General features: G+C 40.2%; 1 protein-coding gene across 12 annotated transcripts in view; it reads left to right on the top strand.

Moving 5' to 3' along the window:
* The window catches only part of kiaa1217 (KIAA1217 ortholog), a 74,711-nt gene that overhangs the window by 39,550 nt on the left and 11,315 nt on the right, over positions 1-23,846 (top strand). For 9 of the 12 annotated variants that reach the window (XM_028964588.1, XM_028964545.1, XM_028964570.1 and 6 more), the window contains 9 exons: positions 5,967-6,047; positions 7,178-7,376; positions 8,035-8,233; positions 11,107-11,188; positions 19,209-19,987; positions 20,623-20,727; positions 21,730-21,779; positions 22,602-22,744; positions 22,922-23,097. In XM_028964588.1, the coding sequence (XP_028820421.1) occupies positions 5,967-6,047; positions 7,178-7,376; positions 8,035-8,233; positions 11,107-11,188; positions 19,209-19,987; positions 20,623-20,727; positions 21,730-21,779; positions 22,602-22,744; positions 22,922-23,097 (1,814 nt within the window). The remainder of the gene's footprint in view (positions 1-5,966; positions 6,048-7,177; positions 7,377-8,034; positions 8,234-11,106; positions 11,189-19,208; positions 19,988-20,622; positions 20,728-21,729; positions 21,780-22,601; positions 22,745-22,921; positions 23,098-23,846) is intronic. The other 3 variants (XM_028964551.1, XM_028964595.1, XM_028964560.1) reach the window with 2 other exon arrangements.

The following is a 23,846-nucleotide window of genomic DNA, read 5'->3' as shown; positions in this document are numbered from 1 at the left end:
CCTTTTTTACTTTTTTTTTTTTTTTTAAGGGGGGGGGTCGCTCACCGCGCTGCTCTCTGCTCTTTACCCCCTTAAATTCCTTTCAAGATTAGCTCTTTTCCCATAGATTTTCCTTAAACGAAGAGTCAACGCTTAGTGAGGTCGCCTCGTGTCTCCTCGCACTTTGGTGAGGTGTTGGTCTTCACCATCTGTCAGAACCTTCACCCACCTCCACCCTGTCTGCTCCGCCTGGTCATTGTAGTTCTTTTTTTTCTTACTTTTTTAACTTTTCATGTTCGATGGAGAGAGAAGTTGCTGCGTGCATTCCATCTTGTCATCAGTAGCTCATTCACAAAAGCTGTCTTCACCTTTGTCACCTCCAGGCAGGAAGTTGTGAGGCAGCAGTGAGTACACACATCCACCCCCCTACTTCACTCTGCTTGTAGTAAAGATTCACTCAAGGGCAGGAAGGTCTAGCAAAAGAAGGAGGTCTCACACACATATATATATGTTTTTTTTAATTTTTTTTTTATATACAGTGCTGGCCAAACGTTTGGACACACCTTCTCATTCAGTGTGTTTTCTTTATTTTCATGACCATTTACATTGGTAGATTCTCACTGAAGGCATCAAAACTATGAATGAGTTATGTGGAGTTATGTACTTAACAAAAAGTGGAGACCTGACCTCCACAGTCACCGGACCTGAACCCAGTCGAGATGGTTTGGGGTGAGCTGGACCGCAGAGTGAAGGCAAAGGGGCCAACAAGTGCTAAACACCTCTGGGAACTCCTTCAAGACTGTTGGAAAACCATTTCAGGTGACGACCTCTTGAAGCTCATCGAGAGAATGACAAGAGTCTGCAAAGCAGTAATCAGAGCAAATGGTGGCTATTTTGAAGAAACTAGAATATAAAACATGTTTTCAGTTATTTTTTGTTAAGTACATAACTCCACATGTGTTCATTCATAGTTTTGATGCCTTCAGTGAGAATCTACCAATGTAAATGTAAATAAAGAAATCACATTGAATTATAATTTGTGTCCAAACTTTTGGCCTTCACTTTATATCTCTAAATAGATAGATAAGATATATATGTATTTACATCATGGATATATTTTGCTATTAATTTACATTTCAATGTAATGACAACTTGATCAACAACATAGATTTTTTTCATCTATCAGGGTATGAATAAATTCATAAAAGCCTGCAAAAGCAGCTCAGGTGGAAGATTTTTAACTGTTTTAACAAAAGGTAGGTATTAAAAATATAATTCCATTGTGTATGCCATTGTGTATCCACATACAAACACACACACATTTCATCCTAGTCACAGAGGCAAGATGGGAATTTTAATGAAGGGAGAGCTTCACTCAATGGTTTCACTTGACTGGTGTGTTCCACTTACGTTTGGTATTGATATAAAATGAAAAACAGCTAAATTGTCTGCTGGCTGCCATTTGATCAGTGGTGCATTAACAGTGATAGAACAATTTAAATCACATTACAAGCATGGCTCATCCCCTTTATTCCCATCTTTGCCCCAGTTGCTAATGACCAGTTTATTGTCAGTGTTCCCCCCAGCCCAGTCTCCAACCAGGGTGTCTCATGATGGCAGCATACACCCTTCTCTTAGAAGCACTTGCATCCTCTCAGCTTTTCAGTCAGACTAATGGAGTGCAGCGGACCTTCTGTACTTGAGTTCAAAACACATGAAGATCCAGAAATTTAGTGATGGACGGTTGCATTCCCATCACTCCATGAACCCAAATTCTGTTACAGTTTTCCCCAACTGCTTAAACACATTCCATTGGTCCTGCATTCATTCCCTCAAAATAATAAGCATAATATCTTAACATCTCTGTCAATTGTTCAAATGAGTGTTCATACACAGTAGCAGGAATCTCATCTGATGTTCTTCTTCTGGTTTTGCGTCTGTTATCCATTGTTGGTTTATTTTACAATAATGAACAATTCTGCATTCCTTCATTGTCACACGCACAGACGTTGTGTTTGTGTAGTCATGAATGTAGCATCACACGTAGATACAAGAGTGTATGTCATGTGTGTGCTTTGTGTTTCAAGGTGGGGCTGACACTTATAACAGGGACGTGCTTTGTAATTTTGGGAAATAGTGTCAGGACGGAATTAAAGTTTTTATTCTGCTGATGGATCAACATGTAGTTTGATCAACTGGAAAAAAAACTGAAATAACAGAGGCTGTGCAGTTCCCAAAGCATGCGGTGACGCAGCTCCTCAGGATGCTGTGTACATGGTGAAGCTGGAGGGCAGAAGTGCTTTTGGACTTTCTTGCCAATGGTACTGGTATGAAGGGTCCATGTGAGGTTCTCCTTTATGACCTTCACCAAGGATGATGTCCTGTGGAGAGTGATCCACGTAAGCTTTCCTGAATTCAACAACCATCTTTTGTTTTATCCACATTTAGAGATGCATTGTTGATTTCTGCTCCAGAGTTAATCCAGGATTGGTTGTACCTCCTCTCTGAAAGCACACCTGCCATAGTGGTATTAGCAAAGCCGGTGTTACGGTTGGAGCCGCGCAGTCAGGGGTGTGAACTGCAGAGGACTGACTGTGCTGGAGATATTGTTTCTGATCCTGACTGATGCAGAGAAATGAAGGTGTTGAATGCTGAACTGAAGTGTATGATCAGCGTTCTCACATCCACCATCCATCATGCAGCGTCCACTCTTGCAGTTGTGGTGGATTTGCTGTTTGTGAGAGAGAGAGAGAGAGAGAGAGAGAGAGAGAGAGAGAGAGATATATATATATATATATATATATATATATTTTTTTTTTTTTTTTTTTTTTTTTTTTCATAGGAAGAAATATGTTGGTGATGAAATTAAATACAAAAACATAAAAACATAGTGTTTTAACAAGGCTTAACTTTGTGTGTGTGTGTGTGCACTACTGGTGAACTGTCAGAACCAGTCTTGTGACATACATTCATATCTGTCTTCTCTCTTTAGCACTCGGCTTATCTCTGCATGATCAGAGTGTTGTGCACTGGATGAAGGGCCTCACACACACACGCACACACACCCACAGTCTGGTTGTTTTTGTGTCCAGCTAACAAAGAAACCCAATGCATGCTAACAACATTTTTTAATGTGAAGTATGAGCTTTATTTTACAGAATTAAAAACACACATACACACATATTGCAAACACATGTAGTTATCAAGTCATCTGTAAGGGAATGAATACAGTTTGTCTCATAAGAAGTAGATAAGTAGAGCATTCTGACATAAGAACTGGTCTTGGCTGTGATATTTTTCTTGGTAGTGATATTTTTTGAACAGCACTACTGGTTGACAGTATGTGTACTGTTGAGACACACTGAGCATTACTGAGTTTCCCAGAACAAAGCCACGTCTCCCAGGGGTGTCTCTTTTGGAGCAGATCTGTTCTCATCCGGTTTGATCCAGTTTTGTGACCCAGGCCACCTCTGCAGCCTGAACCCGGAGTGAAATTGTCAACATGCCAGCTCACCGCAACACTTTTTTCCTGATCGATGAATAAAATATAAAATATTTTATCAGAATATCTTTATTGTCATTGTAACAAGAACAACAGAATTAGGTGCAGTCCTTGAGCTGGAGAGATATCTTAAATAGTGTTTGTAAAAGCTTAAAATAAGACATATACTAATATAATACAAAATATGATATAAAATTGATGGGTGAGTTAGAAACCTTGTTGCACAAGAAAAAGAAATTGAGGTGGAGATGGAAAAATGTACGTCAGAGCATTTTAGAGCATTTGCTTCCAAGTTGCTTCAACAATATTATAAGAACAATTACACTATTCTGCCATTGTTTTGTTTCACCAGATATATTTTTTACTATTGTGAAAATGAGAATGGGGTAATATGGTAAGTAAAGTGTGTCTTATAATATGTGTCTCAGTGTTATCTAAAAACTAGTAGTGGGAAAGTGGTGGCCTAGCGGTTAAGGAAGTCTGTTCAAACCACGAACCGCCAAGGTGCCACTGAGGTGCCACTGAGCAAAGCACCGTCCCCACACACTGCTCCCCGGGCACCTGTCATGGCTGCCCACTGCTCATCAAGGGTGATGGTTAAAAGCAGAGGACACATTTCGTTGTGTGCACCGTGTGCTGTGCTGCAGTGTTTCATAATGACAATCACTTCACTTTCACTGTAGTAGCATAGTGAAGTTGTGACCCCAGCAGGCTGTTGTGAGAGGAAGATGGGGGAAGAGGCAACCAATTAAAATCCGGTCTGCTTTAAACCCAAAGCAGTGAAAGTTTCAAGAATCCAACTGTGAAAACCTTAACTCATGAAAAATGACAGAGGAAACTTTTCTGAAACTTTTCTGATCTGAAACCAGTGAAACTGTTTGAGGCTAGTATGTGTGCATCTGACTGTGTGTGTCTGTGTTTGTTTTTAAAGCAGGTTTGTGGTTTTGTTCAGTGGCTTTCTTGTGTGTTTGGTGAAACAGGAAGTTGTTTGGTGTGATTCTTGAGCTGTGTTTGTCAGTGTGTTTGTGTGTGTGTTGACTCAAGGAGACTGAAAACCAAGTGAAGTGCACTCACTTGAGGAGGCGACAGAGTGACAGAATAAGTGAGACATGTGGTGTGTGAGTTATAGTGTGACCTGTATCACATTACCCTGATGACCTCTGTCAGCTGCAGAGAGTAAAGTGTGTGTGTGTGTGTGTGTGTGTGTATGAGCTCTCCACCCTTTTGGGCTCTATTTTGACGATGTAAAGTGCAACATTTTTGTGTGCGTGAAATCCATTTAGCTGTTTTGATGTGAATAATCTCTGTTCAGAAGTGTTTTGGGTGCAGCATGTAATAAACCACTCAGAATGGCTCATCAGTTTGAAACAGGAACGGGTGTATGATCTATATTAGACTGGTAATACTGTAAATTTCCCACTTGTGGGACTAATAAAGGATCATCTTATCTTATCTCATGAATGCATGCTTACCTTGGAAAGCAGATCAATGTTCAGTCCAGGAAATGGCACTTCTGTTCCATCAAATAACTTGAATTATTATAAATTAGGAGAGACAATAAAAATCTCAGGTGGTTTTAAATTATTTAATCAAGGTTAATAGTTTGTCAAATGTGTAAAGTGAAAGTGAAGTGGTTGTCATTATGATGCACAGCAAGCACATCACCCTTGGTGAGCAGTGGGCAGCCATGACAGGTGCCTGGGGAGCAGTGTGTTGGGAAGGTGCTTTGCCCAGTGGCACCTCAGTGGCACCTTGGTGGATCGGCACTCAAACTGGCAACCCTCTCATTATGGGTCTGTTTCCTTACCCTCTAGGCCAGCACAGCCACCAGATCATCATCAGCAAAAAAATTGTCTGAAGAGCCACAGCCTGGTGTGGATTAAATTAATACAGAATTTATCGGCAAATACTAAGATTCTCAAAATGTAAATTAAAGTGCTCTTTTTGTTCAAACAAAGCACAACAGCGCTGTTAACGTCTCACAAGTTCGATGCCACGCCAGTTGGCAGTGCCAGTGATGCCTGGCAGCAATAGCACACACAGTTCAGCAGCACAGTACAGTCCATCCGACATCCATCATGCATTGGCATTGTTATGCATGTTATGACCAACGCCCTTGGTCTGGCATTAAATACCTACGAGTGCTGATCCAGCCTGTCCATGCATCATATTGAGGATTTATTTCCTGTAAATGCATTATTGCAGTTTCATTTACCGGTATGATTACACAAACGGAGCATCTGTCCATAGTGAACGTCACGCAGGTACAAGTGACACGCTGCTTAAGCATTATTTAATAAAAGTTCCACAGACTTTACACGGATTATTTTTTTTCCTCTTGAAATGAACAATGTCATTTCACTGCTTTAAAATAGCAAGAGTAAACCTGTTTTTTCTGCTGTCATGATGTTACAATTAATATATTTTTCTGATTATTGTTTTCTTTAGCTTGTTTTCCTCCTTCTTTCCTCCTCTTCCTCTTCAGACCCTGCAGCTCATGCTGTCCTCTCTCCTCTCTGAGATTGATATGCAGAGGTATTTGCTGAAACTCAAGCACCTCCAGCAAGTCAGTCAGGTTATTTTATCTGCACTGTCTGTGTGTGTGTGGGTGGGTGGAGTGGCCACTCACTGCATCCCATAGTCCCATACCTGTGTGTGTGTGTGTGTGTGTGTGTGTAGGAAAGAGAGAAAAAAAAAGTCTTTGTGGTGGTCAGATCATGACACATGCATGTTTCCACACTTCTGAGGTGGTTCTCCGATGGTTAATTTTTATTTATTTATTTATTTTTCTTCAGATTCTCCAGATTCTTTCATACTGATGACAGTATGAAATGCGGATGTGTTTTTGGGTGGTCTTGCCCTGATGATAAAAAAACAAAAACTTTATTGATGGAACAGTTTCAAAATAATGTTTGACACTTTATTTTAGATGTAAAAAACCAAATTAATAAAACCTTGTAAATTAGAAATGTTTAGACAAGACAAAACTTAACCCATTTCATATATTTGTAATTGAAATTTAGAGTCTTTAATTGCACTGATTATTTATACAATACTTAGGCAGTTGTACTGGTTAAACGTAATGCCGGAGGCATTTTTCTATGTAACTTCATACTGTGAAAACCTTGAGAAAGATTAAAGCCTCAATTTGAATGCTTGTGAGTGTGCTCTGTAAAAACCTGACCTCTCAGAAGTGATCAAGGCACATGGCGGTACAGATTGCTGTGTGAGATTTTGCCTTGCAGTGCCCGGTGTTGTTTTTTCGACTTAAGGGGCTTCTGCTAACGACTGCGACCGATATGAAATCGCTCGGAAAGAGCCGAACTGAAATACGAGGAGTTTTACTGGGTCACAGCGGGGTGATTCACACCGTCACAATGTGAGTCAAATCCAGCAGCTGTGAGGTCGGACCGCTTGGCTGGGCATTTTATTACTGTGACGACACCGAGCTGCCATTAACACCTGTCTTCCCTGTCGCGTCCTCAACTTTTTCTCTCTGTTCTTCTCCTTGTACTTGTTCTTTCATCTCTTTCAACTCACTGGTGTGCCAGATTTGATCTTATATTTATTTTTTTGTTTTTTTGGAAAAGGATGCAAAAATACTCAAAATATTAACTGCAGCATCCATCTGCATCTGTGCTTGTAAATGTGCTTTTTTTCAGCTTTTTCAGCTTTTTTTGCCCTCTCCATTCTCAGAATCGCAGAGGTGCGCAGAGCCCGACGCAGCTGTCAGTGTGTGGGGAGCAGGTGGAGCAGCTGTCCCTGGGCTCACTGGACGCTCTGGAGGTCATGTCTGAGTATGATGCACTCACATCCCCCTTTACCAGGGGCAGCCGGTCCCGAGCGAGCCTGCCGGTGGTCCGATCCGCCAACCAGACCAAGGACCGGTCCCTAGGTATTACACACTCCCACACTATGACACACCCGCATAGATAGTAGTATGCAAACTCGTGCAAAGAGAACAGTTTTACTGTAAAAAGTGCTGTGACCGTACGATGTACGAACTCTGGACATTTTTCTCCATAAAGTTTGCTTAAATATGTCTACATTCAGTACTGTCTACGACTGCTGTCATCCTAGTTAATATGTCTTGCATTCTCTATTGGAGCTCGTGTGTATTCTTTGTGATGATAATTGTATACGGTATTTATTTTTTGCTCAATTGCTGTGTATGAATAACAATTGCTGGATATCGAAGAAATGCAATGAAAATACCTTAAAAAGTCCATAAATAATTATCTTAAATTGAAAATCAAATGGACTGGGACTAAGAAATATGGGAGTTAAAGGTTTTGTGCTGAATGTACAGCTCATTTATATAAACACTATCAGGCCACTCCATGTAGTGACGTACTGAACATTGCACTTTTAAATATATGTACCATATATGTACTGGAGAGCACTCAATTGTTTATTCTGAATACAAAAACTATTTCATTGATAATGTGAAAAAAGTGAGTTCTCCACATATATCAGCTCATGAAACAAGGAATGTGTGATAAAGCAATCTCTCTCTCTCTCTCTCTCTCTCTCTCTCTCTCTCTCTCGTGCAGGTGTACTGCTCCTGCAGTACGGGGATGACATCAAGCAGATCCGCATGCCAAATGAGATCACAGGTCTGGACACAGTCAAGGCTCTGTTTGTCAGTGCTTTCCCCCAGCAGCTCAGCATGAAGATGCTTGAGTCACCTGGTATGGCCATCTATATCAGGGATGACATGAGGAACATCTACTACGAGCTCACAGATGTCAGGTAAGATATTGGCTGTTTACATGACATTTATAAGAGTGACTTACAATCAGTGGTTACAGGGACAGTCCCGCTGGAGACACTCAGGGTTACGTGTCTTGCTCAGGGACACAAGGGTAGTAAGTGGGGTGACTTTATGGTCTGTGATTTTGTGGTCTTCTGGTTCAAAGACGAGCCTAGTACCCACTAGGCTACTACCACCTCTGTCCAAGATTTAAGATTCCTAACCCTAGACGCACCATTAATGACCTATTTATTTTAATAAGCTATAGCACTTATAAAATGTAGGTCAAATAGTAGTGCACTAATCAGAATGCTTTAATTTTTGTGCCTGAAATGGTTCCTGTGGTGCTTCATGGGTGTGTGATGTTCTGAGAAGGGTGGTTTTAAATCTAGAAGCCTGTCCCCTTTTAAAATTCATTATTTTGGAATTAGTGGTGATTTTGAATGGAGTGTTGTAATTATTAAGACAACTTGATGCAACATTAGTGAACAGATTCACAGATAATTATAGTGACGCATCAGCGTTTGTATCAATGACTCTTGAGTTAAGTTCATTGTGTGCACAGGAAACAGTTATCTCTAGTTTCCTCTCCCCAAGCACAAGGTCATTCCACATCCTGTGAAATGACCTCATAATGAGTGATAGCAGGAAGGACCCTTGATATTGTTAATGTCATTGCGGTTTTCTTCTTCTCACCTTTGACTGATGTCTCATGGTACATAATCAGACGCCCTTATCCAGAGCAACTTACAATCAGGTAGTTACAGGGACAGTCCCCCTGCAGACACTCAGGGTTAAGTGTCTTGCTCAAGGACACAATGGTATAAGTGGGGTTGAACCTGTGAATTGGTGATCTTCTGGTTCATAGGCACGTGTGTTACCAACTAGGTAATGTAGCTGGTAGGTTATGGATGGGTTTGTGAGATTAAACTGGGGGGTTATGGGTGATGCCCCCCTTATGTCTTGAATACAGTGAGGTGTTGGCCATATTGACTGGAAATGTTTATGATGAAGGACAAATATCAGGTGCAGCTCTTCCCAAGTCCAAGAGGTTCAGACTGTATTAAAGAAGTAATTCCAGTAGATCCCCAAACACACAAAACCAGCAAAGCTGACTTATGACAATGATCCAGTCCAGCAAAGGGTATATTGATATCTGAATAATTACCACACCATTTCTTGTGTCCTGCCAGCCAACACACACACAATACACACTCTTCAACACCACATACTCACACCATGCTAACACACGGTGACATACAGTTACATTTACTGTGTTACATTTACTTGAGTAGTAAACTTTTGTTTGTTAAAAATAAATAAAAAAAAGACTTCTAAGAGTAGGTTTACAATGCAATACTTTTACTTCAGTACATTTGTGAATAAGAAACTACTATTTTTTAAATTTAATTTATCATTGCTAACTCATATATTTAGCAGATATAAGAGTTTGTGCTCTCGGATTTAGTCCATTAATTGCTACAAATCGTACTTTAATATGTTATTAATATAATTATTATTTATATTTTTTATTAATATTATACATATAAGAAATGAATACATCATTTCTAAAATAAAATAAAAAAGAGACATTACAACCCAACAGTTACTCAATACTTGAGTAGTCCTATCACTAAATACTTTTGTACTCTTACTTGAGTATTTTTCGGATGACGAATAGTCAGATGACATAACCAATCAAATTAATATATATAGGCAAACTGAAGCTGGTGTTATCTGATCATGTGCAGAGGTGTTTGAGTGTCTCTTAGTGCCTGTGCTCCTGGGATTGATACTGTATAATAAATCTTTTCCTCTCATGGCAGCTGGGTCTTCCTGTCTCTGAGCCTCTAGTTTAAATTATGGCCCACTGAGTGAGTAGTGAGTCTTAGTGTGTTTCTGGTATGTGTGAGATGAGATCCTGATAAACACTTCTGTCTGTCTAATGTGGTGTGTCTCTCTCTGTAATTGAGTTATAGAAGTGACAGAAATGCATACAAATGGGTGACTCTTTGATATTTCTCACCGGAGTGCTATGTCCTGGATTTAACAGCCCTGTCTGAACACACCCTCCTTGTTACCATAGTGATGCAATGTGGACTTTGCATCTATCCTCTAAAGCCTCTGTCCACAGCAGATTGGAAAATTGGTCTTTCTTTCTTTCTCTCACACACACACGCCTCGATACTTGCTCACTTGCTTCATACAAAGGTGTTCAGTACATATAAATAACATTGAATATATGGCTACAGTTGCACCAGGCAGTTGATGGAATATATTAAGAAGGTGTCTTGGTGTGATGAATCACATTTACTTTTAAATCATGTGGATGACCAGGTGCATGTATCTTACCTGTGATAGTCTGTGGTCATCTGCCGGATATGCTAGAAAAATAAGTATACTACTAAAAATAACACTACACCTCACAACTACTGGTGTTGGTTTTGCTTTTTAATATTAGTCAGAATGGTGGCTGGTTGTTGAGAATACAGACACAAACACGCACACAGATAATATCAATCTCTTTCCCCAGCACGTAAACAGACCTCCTTGTTTTCTTATCACAGCCATAAAGCTAAATTGTAGTCACCTGACCTCAGTGTCTGAAGTTGTAAAGCCCATTACATCACCCTCATACACATGAGCCATGCGTTGATCCACCAGTGTTCTCAATACGCACTCTGATGTCCCAGCCTGGTCACACACTTGTAGATACCGATATGGACCTAGACACCCATTACCAAGAGACATCTCGCTGTTACTCCCTTGTCTTTGAGTCGGGACGGCACCTGGCTTGGCGGAAGATCAGACCGTTTTCAGATGGAGACCTCTGGCTCTCACTCATGTATGCTGATATTTTGTCTCCTGACAGGAACATCACAGACCACTCCTGCCTGAAGGTGTACAACAAAGACCCTGCCCATGCCTTCCGGCCCAATAACGGAGACATCAGGGTGAGTCAATACTTAGAACTATGCTTGTGTTGGGCCCTATGATTTCCGCGATGCAGAGAACGCAAACGGAAATGAGGAATCCAACAAATAGAACGGAATCCACTAGAATTGTGTATAATTCGTGTTTCTGGCTACTGCAGCCTACTACACGTGTTTCTGGTTGAGGCGGGACACAAGCACAATGTAAATGTGCGGTCAGCTATGGCGAGGAGCCTGTCAGTGTCGAATCCAGACCACTTGCCCATTTAGACTTGGCTTGCTGGTACACTGATGTAGTCAGAAAATTACGGAATTTGACTCTTAGTGCTAAATTTAGAGTGGAACATAATACCCAAACTATTATTTTATGAATCAGAACTCTTTTATAACAACGTATGTGACGACCACTTACAGTCAATAACTCCTATCAGAAACAGAGAAAATAAACTAGCACGAGCCAGTCATGCCAGCAATGGTCATGGAAACAATGTTTGTTTATTGGCGACGTTTTTTATGTTGAGGTCAAATGTGAAGCACTTTTATTTTACAAAAAGAAGAATGTGTAATATTGTGGACATATGATGGACATATTATTTATATGCAAGTGGTTTACAAAAGCAAATTTGTCATATTGCAGGTTATTTTTTTCCCCACCCACTCCATAATCACATAGGTTTTAGGTGAATAAATGTGTTTATAACGGAACACATTCAGAAAAATTAAAATGGAAAATATGGAATTTCCGAAGAAATAAAACTGATTTCATAGGGCCCTACTTGTAATTGACTCTGCTTCCATGTAAGAGTTACATAGGGTAAAATTAGGTCCCTGGACAATGAGAGACATTCCAAAACAGTAGCCATTATGCACTAAACAGAACCTTTCAGGCAAAAAATGCTTTGCTACTAATTGTTACCTAGATGTTAGAGACTGGAAAAACTCACCCCTACATCCCATGCATGATCGATTTCCCTGCATCTAGAATTTTTACACTCTTTGTCTGTCTCTACACCCTTTAAGGCCTCCATGGCCCCTAATCTTTCACTGTCCATTTCATTATCCCATAAACCTAATTTTTTCAGCTCTCTGTCTGGAGGTGACTGAGGGGCATTTCATCCCATATCAAAAGGGTTTGTCAGTCCCTTCTTTCTTCTTCCTAATCCTCCCCGTAATCTGTCGCTATGTCTGCGGGGGGTTTTGTCTCACCCCGGGGATTGAAGGGAAATCCGATCGGAACGTCTGAAAAGACCTCATTTATTGTCCCTCCCCCACCCCTAAATAATACAAACCCAATATGTTTCTGCCAACCAGGTCCTTGTCATATAAAATGTCATTTAAAGTAATTAAAACTGACAAAAACTTGCAAACCTTACGGTTTGGTTTGATTCAGCTTTGTTTGTCTGAATAATGGAGAACGTTGTCTAATCAGAAGTTAGTGTCTTTTGATGTCATCTACTTACCCACTTTTTTACCATTCTTCAGAGTTGTGCATGGGCTGTTTTAGTCAGAGCTAGGGTATGCTCCTCATAAATCCCTCTCAGGGGCCAATCGTGAGTTTGATGGCCTAAAATTTTAGTCAGTATCATGTATTTTTGTTACAGTTCAATTGGTATATAAAATAATATCTAACATAAATAATAAGCATAATAAGCATCCATTCTTGATGTACATGTGAGAGAGAGAGTCAGAGAGGGAGGGTGGCCAGGCTAGAATTTCTGTCGGTCAGTCTGAATGTAGCCCTTTGGTATTATCCACCAAGTGTGTAACTTGGAGCAGATGAGAAATGGACTTTCATCTTAGCACAGCCAATCACAACACAGGAAATATTTACAAGGTGTCCTGGGCAAACCTGTGGGATCACATGACTCACATTCCATTCCATCTGGCTGGTTGTAGAGGAAATGTTGGAAATGCTCCACACTGTTAACCCAGACTAACAGCTGAATGTAATACACACAGTATTTAACTTCAGTGCTAAACACATACTCATACAGTCCTGAATCCAGTGCTATGAACGCATATACATGCTCACACACACACACACACACACACACACACACACACACACACACACACACACACACACACACACCCTGCAATGTAAACAGGTCTTTATTTCTGACAGATGTTTCAGTGAGCGCAGACAAAAGGCCATTCTGGTTTCCAGGACCAGATGACAGTGAAGACAGTCTTTCCACAGCAATGAAACCAGACACCAAATTCACACACAGTGCGGCAGGGTTCTAATCGAATGAAGTGCACCTGTTTAAACACTGTGTGTGTGTGCGTATGAGTGTGTTTGCATGTCTGTGTGGGATTTTTTTCACCTACTGGCCTGGTTTTAATATCTGTGCAGATACATTATTCCAGCTGGATCATCCTGAAAGCATAGAGATGATACATATAGTACAGAGCAAAAGTTTAAGGCAGGTGTAAAAAAATGCTACAAACTAAGAAAGAACGTGTTAATAGTTTATTTTCATCAAAATAAGAAAATGTAGTGAATGAGCAGAAGAGAAATTAAATTCAATCTAATTTGCCTTCACAGTGGCATCAATTGTTCTAGGTATGCTTGCACTTATTTTTGAAGGAGCTCTGCTGGTTTATTTTGGAGAACATACCACATATCTTTACATTCATCTTTACAGTGTAAATAGTTCTGAATGACATTTGTAGTATGTATGGGGTTGTTGTTGTGCTGCAGAATACATTTGAGACCAACCTGATGATATTGCATGATGAATATGTATTTATCAGCACATCATTAATCTTGACCATGTCTCCAACTCCAAACTTGCTTACATAATACATGCTGCACAATGGCACAAATTAGGGCACAAGTACAGGAGATTACTTTTATATTATAAAATTTATATTACATTTATATTAAATTTTACAGTACAGTTGTGTAATTAACTGCACTAATAATTAAAATTCCCTTCCATGGTAATCTTTCATAATTCATGGGTAGCTTTTTAATTTCTTACAGATGTGCCCTAATAATTTACATTATTGCCTGTATTAATCATTGGGGTTTTACAGATAATTTCATATATATATATATTTTTGTATTAATCTGGCTGCATTGCCCCTAACTGCTCCTGTAAAATCAACAGATGTGTTGCCCTTCTTCACTATTCCAGCATCCCATGGCTTCACTCAGTACAATGTCCGAGCCAGCTGTAAATCCATCAGTACGTGCAGTGACATCTGTCTTGTACAAAAATCTGCTCCCTTTATTTTTTTCAGTCACCTGCGACATGGCAGGAAGCAGCACTTTATCTGTATTTACAGGCTCCCTTGGGCTCCGGTGCCATGGACTGGAAGCGTATTCCATTGTGTAGCCCCTCAGATCATGGCCAAATCCATGTTAATTGAAGGGGGTTTTCATTCAGTGTTCAGGTAGCCTGCCATGCAAAATTAAAAATATTATAGAAGCATTCTTAAACTACCTAGGTTTTACACATTATTATTAATTCCAGGCTTCCAGAGTGCTACTTCTTTGGATTTTCCTGATATTATGCAAACTATGTGACAGGATCATGACTCAAGTTCAGAGAAGGACGTATATAGGCTGTATATAGGGTAGTATGTGGCATGTAGGGTTGTAAGGGTTGTCTGGTTTTAATAACTGCACTGTAACAACCATGGATTGGGCCAGTGGCGGAGCAGATGGTTTCAATTAGTGTAGCTTTTAACAATCTATAATGGCTAATTTGGTGTACTGATTTTTTATGTATGTCTGTTTGTTAACAGTGCAACAGTTTTTTCTCAAATTACTGATGAAAGTAGGATCTCAGGACAGCCCTGCACAGTGTCTACTTCCCTATGTGGATCATTCCCTCGGGATACTGTTCTGTAATGTGGGAATGTTAGAATGTATTTAAAATCATTCGCTTTTATGGAAATGCCACATATAGTTCATTTTAAGCAACTGGCCATACAACAAACAGAAACAAACAAAATCAGCTTGACAGGTCCAAAAAAAAACTTACAATAGTACTCCCTCTCTCTCTCTCTCTCTCTACATCTTGCAACCACTCATCTTTTTCACTCTCTCCTCACTCACCCTTTCTTCCTGTGGAGTAAATGGAATACTGAGTGCATGCTGGGAATCGTACCGGTACGAGCAGAGCTGACTGCCCTGTTTACCACACCTGCTGCCCTCAGTCTGACCTCTACAGGGAGGAACCTCTGAGTCACAGCAACACAATATCTGCTCTATAGAGAGAAAGAAAGAAAGAAATTCAATGAAGTTCTTTGTGACAAGGTACCATTGTGTTTCCTATGTCTGTGTTTCCTCTCTGTAATTACAAGTTTGTGTTGATGGAACCGGAATGCTAATGGGACAGGGAGATAAGTCAAATGTCAAATTCAAAAAAAAAAAAAAAAAACAGATAACAGATATTTTCTACACCCTCGTAGCAGCATTAGCAATTACAAATCAAATTATTTTATATTTGAACATCCGTGTAAAAGTCTGAATGTATTTGTCCAGATCAGACAATGGCATGTATATAATGCTACAAATCAAATGTGAAATTTGCCATGGCTGTGGCTGCTTGTTGAGGTTTCACTGTTCTTTCTTCAGTCTGTGATAAACCAGAAGCACTTCTCAGGGGAGGTTTTGAATGGTTTGAATGGACAGCATTACTAGATTTCTTCTAAATCTTCATTCAACACATTGATCATTCAACTAATAAACCCAGTTATTGATGTTCTTCTGGTGTTGCTCTGGTGTCAGGATCTTGGCTGGAGGATGCTGATGAGGAGGCAAGGAGGAAGCACAGGTTGAAGATCATTAGGTAGCTTGGGAAAAAGCAGCAGTAGCAAAGTTGTGGACCACAGACAGTGAACCTGTGGGTGCATCACAGTTTGCCAGCGATTTATGCCGGTCTTCCTTGGCGGCTTTTTTTATCCTCTGAATATTCCTATGATTTCCTCTGACAATAAAAAGAGATTAGATAAACCTATAATCACAGGAGGAAATAGAGGCGATCCAGTTGAATGTTTGTCTTATGGGCCAATTTCTTTATTAAATGTTGACGTTAAAATTTTAGCTAAAGTTTTAGCTCGCAGGCTGGAAAATATTATACCCTCAATTATATCTGAAGATCAAACTGGCTTCATAAAAAATGTTTAATATTTTAATATCCGTAATTTATTTATACTCCTGAATGTATCCTCTGTCTAGATGCAGAATGATTGTGTGGAATGGAAATATTTATTTGCAACTTTAGAAAAATTTAATTTTGGATCCAAATTTATTTGATGGATAAAACTGCTCTTGTGTTTCTATTCCTACTAATTCACAATAGTCACAACCTTTTAATCTTCTACAGGGAACATGTCAAGGGTGCCCCTTAAGTCCATTACATTTTGATCTGGCTATAGAGCCACTTGTATTGCACTCCAAAGTTGTGGGGATGTTTCAGGTATCTTGAGTAGAGGAGTTGATTTTTGTGTCAAACCCAAAAATATCCATTCCCTCCATGATTTCAATATTTACTCAATTTGATAATTTGGTAATTTAAACTTGCACAAAAGTGAGTTGTTCCCTGTTGATGGAGCACCAGCTTCTGAATATTCTAATTTCCCATTTAAAATAGCACAAGATCAATTTACTTAACAGTTACAAGGAAGAACAAATTGCTCTTTAAAGAAAACATTTTCTTACACTATTAAAATCATACAAAACAGTCCTTGACACAATGGTCCCCTCTTTCTACATCTTTAGTGGGAAGAATTAATTCAGTTAAAATGAACATCCAATCTAAATTTGTTCCAGTCAATACCTACCTTTATCCCTAAATCTTTTTTGGATTCTTTAGATTCAGATAAATCATCTATGGAGAGGAAGACATCCTTGTTTAAATAAAGCTCATCTCCAGAAATCTAGGAATTATGGAGGCCTGGCTTTGACAAATTTCTATTATTACTATTGGGCAGCTAATATAAGCTGTATTGCATTTTTGTTCTATTCCCAAAACAAAGATAATTGTCCATCCTAGGTGTCATTGGAATTGAATTCAGATAATGAATTTTCTGTTTTGGCACTTCTTGGATCTTGGAGTTGATATATTTCTTACTTTGCAACCAATGCGTAAAGGGTTAATGTCCTTTATTTATGACAAACTGGCTGGTGTGAAATGTCCCTCTATTAATAGAATCAAGAACAGGATTTTAAAATGTCATTATGTGAGGACACATGGGACTCAATATTTAAACTGGTTAATTCAACATCTTTATGTGCCTGTCATTGTCTTTTACACTTTAAAGTTGTGCACAGAGCTCATATGTTCAAAGTCAATCTACCCAAATGTGGATCCCTGCTGTGATAAATGTGGAAGTGAGGATGCATCGCTTATCCATATGTATTGTTTGTGTCCTATCCTTGAAAAATATTGGAGGGAGATATTTCAAACCCTTTCTTCAGACCTCAAACAGTGTATACAACCTAATCCTTTGACTGCGCTTTTTGGCATCAGTGATGATGCTTGTCTGACCCCGGTAAAATGCCGGACACTATCTTTTGCTTCCCTCTTACTCAGATGGAAAGGTGCTGCTTTTCCCACCCATGCTCAATGGATGAGGGACCTTATGTCCTGTCTAAGCCTCGAAAAGATACGCTACTCAATTACTGATACCAACAAAGAATTTCACAAGGTGTGGGGGCCCTTCCTGCAGTATTTTACAATCCTTCAGTCTCAGAATATGACTATTAGAATTACCCAGTAAAGTTCCAGAAACAATATTGTCATCTTGTTTTTTTTATTTTTTATTAATCAATCTGGCATGAGGATGGGGTTATTATGTGGAAAGGTTGTTGGGTTTAGAATTGCACACATAATTATCATTGTTGTTCTTCAAATATGACTAAATTGCCATTTTTCCTATAATACTCTACTGCAATGTTACCCGATCTTTGTATGGAACTCTTCCCTTAACTCTGGAATTGATTTACTTAGTGAGATCTTTTTTATATTGAGTGCATTGTTCTTTTTTGTTGTTTCTTTCTTTTGCTTAAAGTCAATAAAAATATATTTGAGGAAAAAAAAGGGGGGGGTGTGGTATGAACATGCATGAGCAAACTGGATTCCTGATCACTCATTATTCCATTATGGTTTTGAAAGGAACACGACCTTAGGTCTTACACAGAAGTTTACTTTAATGAGCAATTAGCAGCAGTTACATTAGAAGGTGTCATATATATTTTATAAGTATTTAACTTGCGTAAAAAAGACCTTTCTTAAAACATATTTCCTAAACACATTCCTCAGTTTACCTTCATCAGTCAAAGGCAATGTTTGTAGCCCTTATGTATTTAAACATTGGCCTTTTGCATTCTTTCTTTTACACACTTTTCTTAGAATTTGTCTTTGCTAAGAAATAAAACTCTCACTTGCATTTCTCCCCTTTAATATTACCATGCCTAAAGTAACTGTTTCCTCTTAGTTTTACATTACCCCTGCACTTTTTTACCAAATCAGTTGTGCATGAAACAGAACTATTAGGCCACATAACTTCTATAGCCACTCCAGGATCCTGCATGGGTGGTCAGGTCGTGGCTTCCAGTTTTCCTGTGTTAAAATTCCACTTCACCTGTTGCTAATTTCCTCACAAGAACGAGCCCCATGGCACAGCCATCATATCACTTTCTTCCTCCCTCCCTCCCTCCCTCTCTCCCCTGCTCTGTACTCCCCTCAGTCTCCTTCTTCTGTCCTGTTTCTCTCTCCTTTACCTTTTTTTTCACAGAGCTCCTGATTTAGTTGAACTTTTGCAGATTTTATAATTTTTTATAAAGCATTTGAACTTGGAGAGTCTTTGGGAACTACTACTTAGGTTCAGAATGATTCTGTGTGTGTGTGTGTGTGTGTGTGTGTGAGGGAGAGAGAAAGATGTATTCCCTCCATTTATGTATGTATGAGATTTGTGTATTAATGTGAGTGAGTGTGTGGTGTCTCTCTCTCTCTCTCTCTCTCTCTCTCTCTCTCTGTGTTGTATTTATATGGTTATGTGTGTGGTTCCCTCCACCTCTCAGATCCACAGAGAACTGATGTACTCTGGCCGGGACGGCCCCCACCCACTGCGTCAACCAACTGTGGCCGCGCACCCTCCTCACATGATGCAGATTCCCATCTCTCCCCCAACCCCTCACCACAACATGCCCGCTTCACCCTCCAGAATCCCTTTCGCCGGGCTTCGTCCTGGCAGTGCACTTGGCAACTCCACCATGCCCCGTGAGCGGATGTCACACACTGTCTCTGCCCCTGTGGCAACTGCAGTCCGCTCCGCCTCCCCCTGTCCGAGCGCCATCCTTGAGCGGCGGGACGTTAAACCAGATGAGGACTTGGTCTCTAAAGGTGGTCCAGCCATGAGAGAGGGCTTATATGCAGAACCACATCATCTGATCCATCACGGCCCACCACCCACACCCGACCAGCTGGATCACGTGTTCCACACCCATCACAGCGGCACTCTCCGTTCATATAACACAGAGCCGGTTGCTGTCGATCACCCATCCCTCTACCGACAGAAATCCAGGAAGTACACTGACAGCCAGCTGCCCACACTGGGATCGAAAACCCCTCCTTCCTCACCACATAGGATGGTGCCCACTGAGATACGGATGATTGACCCCCACCCCACCCAGTCCCAGAGCCCTATAGTGCTGATGGACAGAGCCTCGCCCATACGGCAGTCACTCAGGAAGGAGGGTGCTGCTATTGGCATGGAAACCATGGCAAAGACACGCAGCAGTGTGCCGTCTCCGGCCATATCTGACTTTCAGGGTCATGCTGGACATGACCCGGAGGCGCGGTAAGTTCAGACATGGCATGTGCTTTGAGTTGCTAACTGTTGGCATGTCCTAATACATATACACACTCACACACAGAGTTCACTAACAATGCATCTTTACGTCTAACAGTTCATCAGTAGCAATGCCGTCGGTTATGTCATATAAAAACATGCACACTAACAAATACACACACTAGACCCTCTTAAAGCTTATTTATCAGTGGAGGACTAGCTTATGTACAGGATTCTGGACTAGCATCTGATGTGGGATTTTAGGGCATTTTGGAACTTAATGACGGAACTGAAGCAAAGATCCAGACATCGTTGTCTACAACAGGTTAAAGATGACATATCATAATAATCTACAAAAGGACCACATTGGATGGCTGTTACTTCATGAACACTTGCACTAACACAAAAAATAAATTAACATAAAACCCACAATGATGGTAGACCGCCAGAGTAGGTCCACCAGTCATTTTATTTCTGTTTTTTGGCAAAACTGCACTACCACTATTATGTTTGCTTAAACATAAAAACCCTAAATGATATGTCTGTATATCCACTATTTTTAGTCATTTTTTGTAAATGAGAGTGGCACACATCCTTCTCCCCATGTCACTTTGTTATGTGTAGTTCTCTTGTGCTGTCTGCAGAGAGAGAATGACCGTTATGGAGAAGCAAATAGCCAGTCTAACTGGCCTTGTTCAGCATGCACTTTTAAAGGGGTCTAACTCTAATGGCACCAAGGAATCATCCAGGTAAGCCGCAGAGCATTGTGGGAAATGTAGCTCGGACAGGCAAAGAAAGTGCAGATTCTCTGGACTGCTGGTGTCATTTCAAACAACAAAGTTTAAAGTTTTTATTCAGGTAAATGTGTGAGGTGTAAGAATGCTACATTAAGATTAATAATTCTGTCACTGTGCATGGAATATTTACATAAAGTAGCCTTCGCTTTAACTTGCCTGCCCCTCTGATCCTATATGCTTTTGCCTGACTCACCATCATGACTGTGTAATTCCTCTGGTATGTGCAAATACGCTCATCAGCCAACCATCAGCCTAATATTGAGCCATCCCTGTCCTGTCAATGCATGAACAGCACTAAAGCTCTGAAGTACCAGTGTTAGATCTAGTGTCAAGTAATAGTAAGTTTGAAGATGGTGCCTCCATTGATCAAATGTGTTTTTCCAGGACATCTCACAGATGCTCTGTTGGACAGAGTTATGGCAAATTTGGACACCAAATTGATCAAATCATTCTTGATTTTTTTTGGAAGTGTGATAGTGTGCATTACCCTGCTGAAAGTTGGCACTGCCATCAGGGAATACAGTAGTGTTCATATTCCCATTGTAGGTTCCTATGGTGGTGAACATGAGTCAGCATGGGCACCATGACTGGTCTGCAGCCATGCAGAACCCATGCACAACAAACTGAGGGTTCTGACACACCCAGCATGAACCTTTTTAGCAGTTTGAGCCACAGTATATGCTTTTTGGACATGGGCCAGCCTGCTCTCCATATGCATCAATGAGTGCTGGCCAATCATGTCCTATCAATCGTTTTCCTTTCTCGGACCATTTTTGGTCCTCTTCACTCAAGCCTCCAACACATCAGTATGTAGGAAAAAATTTTCATCCAATAGCAAGTGTCACTGGAACAAGACAATCCATGTTATTCACTTCACGTGTCAGTAGTCATAATATGTGTGTGTCTGTGTGTATGTGTCTGTGAACTGCTCGTTTTAAATTCTTTTATTTTCAGTGACAGGCAAATGAAGAATGGCTCCCCTGTTCACAGCTCAAACAGTGCAGGTGATCATGATTTTTTATCACAATCTAACACAATCCTGCCCTCACCTAATTTAGCAAATTGCGTGGTGGAAGATGGTGAGGCGTTTAGCCACTATGGTCCTTCTGATTTCAGATATGCATTAACAGCAATCAACATTTTAGTTGTGGATTTCTATCAATTTTATTGTGCATTCATTTAATTAATTTCATACATTTCATTGGTATGAAATGCGCTATATAAAATATTTTTTGGCCAAATGTAAACACACCCAATGGCATATATGCACTGCACCAAGCATTATGTACAATGTTACAATCTAAATGTATTTCATTTCAACTCAAATTTATATAAGTTGACATTTGAATCGTGCAGTGTTCAGGGAAGCATTTTGAAAAGACAGATCTGTGGCCGTCTGTGCATGTGGGCCAGCGTCTTATGTCACACGACACACTTCTGACATTTATCACTAATGGAATCTGCAGTAGTAATGAAAATGATATTCATAAACAAGCAACATTATTATATGGCTTCTTGCTTATCTTTAACTTTGCTGCTTACCCTTATTGTGACAAAGACACCGTAAAGGGAGACTCCGTAAAAGATAGACCTCAATCATAGAGCACATAATAGCTGATGTGTTTTTGTACTGCAGTCACATAGGCTTAGGCAAGTGAGTCATGTGACTAGATCAGCACCCCTCATGGCATTTTGGGAGCCAATGGTGCAACAATAACACAGGGAAGGGCATAAAGTGCAGATAAATGAAATAGCCAGTTTAATTTGACAGTGTAGTGACACATTTTTTTCATAATCTTTTTTCTTTTGGTTTTGTGTTGCGTTAGGAGCTTCCTCTGATTTTCCTCTGAATGGCAGCCCTGCATCAACCACACCTGTCAGCTCTGGTCCTAGACAGGTTAACCTTGTCTACTTCCAGAAGAACATCTCAGACCTCCGGCTCCAGCTGCAGCAGATGAGACAACTACAGGTACAGTAATTATTTTTTTTTTTTTGCTGCGTATACTACTCACATTTCCTAAAACATTTTCTTAATGTCTTAATGTCACAGGATACAGTTGAACACACATATGCATTAAAACTGAATGCATTCAGATTTGTGTGTGTGTGCGTGTGTTCATAAATGTTGTTTCGTTGATGTGTGCAGCTACAGAATCAGGAATGCATGCATGAGCAGCTGAAACGGGCAGAGCAGGAGATCACTGCCCGGCTGAAGGAGCTTCTGAAGCAACCCGAGGAGCCTCTACAGAGACAGAGAGAGCTGGTGGATGAGGACAGACACAAATACCTCACCATGGAGGAGAGGGTCCTCACACAGCTAGGGTAACACAAATACACACGCTCTCTTGAAAATAATGAGCCAGTAGCAATGCATTTATTATGGGAAGATTGCGGCGTTTCTCATAATCATGAGGTTGTCCATAATAACTAATTACTTTGTATGTTTTATTCTAAATGATATTAATCCACAAATGCAACTGTAGTTTTTAAACCCACAAAGCAAATCTGAGTCTGTCCCTTATTAAAGGCAGTAGTCAGTAAGATAAGAAAATAAGCGTGTGAATCCCAGCAAGGTCAGTGCCTTTGCTTGGTTTGGCAGTGGTAAACCCACTCAGTGGACACCACTGCTCTAGGCCACATATACTTCGCATTTCTGTTACATACTACCAGAAAAACCTTTGTGACAGTGTATGACACAAATATATTGATTGCACTAGGAAAGTGTGTGGACTACTAAAGGATTACAGCCAGTGAAAAGCATGGGGTCAAGCTGCTACGTATATTTATAAGGCTGTCTAACCAATATCCATCTCCCCTTGTCGAAATTTGCATTGTATTATTGGAACAGCAGAGAGTGCTGATTTCTCACATACACAGTCTCCCATCAAGTTATACAAGTAGGTCAATGTTAAAAAAAACGTGAGTCCTCACAATCATCACAAAGTATACACCAAAATGTGTAGATCCCAGCCCCAACTGGTGAGTAAACACAGCTTTAAGAGCAACTGGTCCTTTCTAGTGAGTGTGATGTTCTCTCACCTGTGTGTACTAATAAACCACCTCTAAGACAA

This window comes from Denticeps clupeoides, chromosome 2 (assembly GCF_900700375.1).
Source record: "Denticeps clupeoides chromosome 2, fDenClu1.1, whole genome shotgun sequence".
Lineage (NCBI taxonomy): Eukaryota > Metazoa > Chordata > Actinopteri > Clupeiformes > Denticipitidae > Denticeps > Denticeps clupeoides.
The sequence above is the reverse complement of the archived record's forward strand: the minus strand, read 5'-3'. Positions and strand labels throughout refer to the sequence as shown.